The sequence below is a fragment of the Suillus subaureus genome (genome assembly GCF_016647635.1).
Source record: "Suillus subaureus strain MN1 chromosome Unknown BJ212scaffold_5, whole genome shotgun sequence".
NCBI classification, from domain to species: domain Eukaryota; kingdom Fungi; phylum Basidiomycota; class Agaricomycetes; order Boletales; family Suillaceae; genus Suillus; species Suillus subaureus.
The window spans coordinates 995,067-996,813 of NW_024538561.1; the positions used below are offsets into that span (position 1 = coordinate 995,067).

Consider the following 1,747-nt stretch of genomic DNA (forward strand, 5'->3'; position numbering starts at 1 on the left):
CCGGTCGGTTGCAGTAGAGCTTACTGTTTATTTCCGAATCGACCTGAATTTGTACGGACGTTGCTTCCTACGCTTGCCTTAGAGTGCTATCGCCTCGGCCCTAGAATTTGTAGCTGATTGATACTACATGGCCTAATCCGCCATTGCAACTTGACGTTTGCATAAAGCAGGTTCAAATTGGGACACTGGCAAACTCCACTGTAACTATATAATATCGGCACACCGGTGTTTGTAATGCACATCTCACACCCCTGCCCGATACCATCATGACTAGTACAGGTGTATCCATTCATACGAATCCTGCTGCCTTGTTTGGCGTAGAGGGACAGGTCGCTGTGGTCACAGGGGGTGGCACCGGTACAGTCTTTTCTTGGCCTTGTGACAAATCCTGCTCATCATCATGATATAATGTTTGCTAGGTATCGGACTCATGATTGCTACTGCGTTAGAGAACAATGGTGCCACCGTGTACATCATTGGTCGGAGGCTTGAAGTTATAGAAAAGGCTGCCAAGGAGAATAACGTATGGGATATTGCATTTATAGTGATAGTTTCTGACGCCAAAGCTCCCAGAGATTCGGAAAGCTCATCCCATTACAGGGTGACATCACGTGTCGTCGGTCTCTCACAAAACTCGTCGAGACTGTCAGAACACGCCATGGCTATATTGACCTCCTTGTCAATAATGCCGGCATCGCCCGCAATATTCTACCCTCGCATTTACCATCCCCGCTGGACGGCCCCGCAGATGCCTCCCCATCCATCAAGGCGTTCCAAAGTGTCCTTTGGGATACTGGATCACCAGAAGGCTTTGCCGAGACGTTCGATACGAACGTCACTGCCGTTTATTTTACTACCGTCGCCTTCCTCGAGTTGCTTCACCTTGGCAATTTAAGAAGGGGTGACCTGCCTCCTGTCATGTCGCTGCGTCCACCGGTTTTCAACAAGGAGCCCTGTGATGATGTTTCGAACGATCGAAGCTCCGCATCCTTCAGTCCTTCAGTAGCCTCTCATTCCTTTTCTCCAACATCACCCTCACCTCTTGCGTCCCTTCCTGCAGGATTGTCCTCCATTAATTCTACTCAGGCCACTCATCCTCCGGAGAAATGCATTCCACAGCCGACATCTCAAGTTATCACCATCTCCTCATCTGGCTCCTTTCGCATTGATGCGCGAGTCCTATCTATCTCTTATACGATGGCAAAGAGTGCTTGCACACACCTCGGAAGGCTTCTTGCTAACCTTTTGGCTGATTGGGGTATTCGCTCCAACGTACTATGCCCAGGTGTTTTTCCAAGCGGTGAGCAATTACTTCTCTAGATATTGATTGGCTTGTTGATATATTTTTGTGACAGAAATGACATCAACTCAACACCTCACACCTGCCCTTTTGGCTCAAGCTGTTCCTCTCGGGCGCGCAGGTGTCCTATCTGATATCTCTGGTCCTATTCTTTTCCTGGCTGGCCCCGCGGGAGCATACGTTAACGGTGCTGTATGGCTGGTTGATGGGGGACGAGTTGGCTCTGTCGCTAGCTCCTACCACTGATTCGACTGGGTGCCTCGGCCCACAGATAATGCAACGGGTCGGCTCACATGTTTGTTTACGCCCTCAAACAAGAAGTGCTTCACACTCGCGGCTTTCATGATTCTTCAAAAGTTTTTTTTTTCATTTGTGCTGACTGTTCGATACTATTATTTCATCGTCAATTTCATACTTTTTTGGTTTGATATCACGCCGTCAAATGCT

At 48.7% G+C, this 1,747-nt stretch overlaps 1 protein-coding gene across 1 annotated transcript; it reads left to right on the forward strand.

The window, feature by feature from the left end:
- Positions 1-266: 266 nt before the first annotated feature.
- On the forward strand, positions 267-1,546 carry BJ212DRAFT_1444967 (uncharacterized protein; the record flags this gene model as incomplete). The annotated part of the gene is made up of 4 exons (XM_041338037.1): positions 267-357; positions 420-523; positions 574-1,300; positions 1,356-1,546. The coding sequence occupies 4 exons, from the start codon at positions 267-269 to the stop codon at positions 1,544-1,546; spliced, it is 1,113 nt and encodes a 370-aa protein (XP_041197102.1).
- Positions 1,547-1,747: the final 201 nt, after the last annotated feature.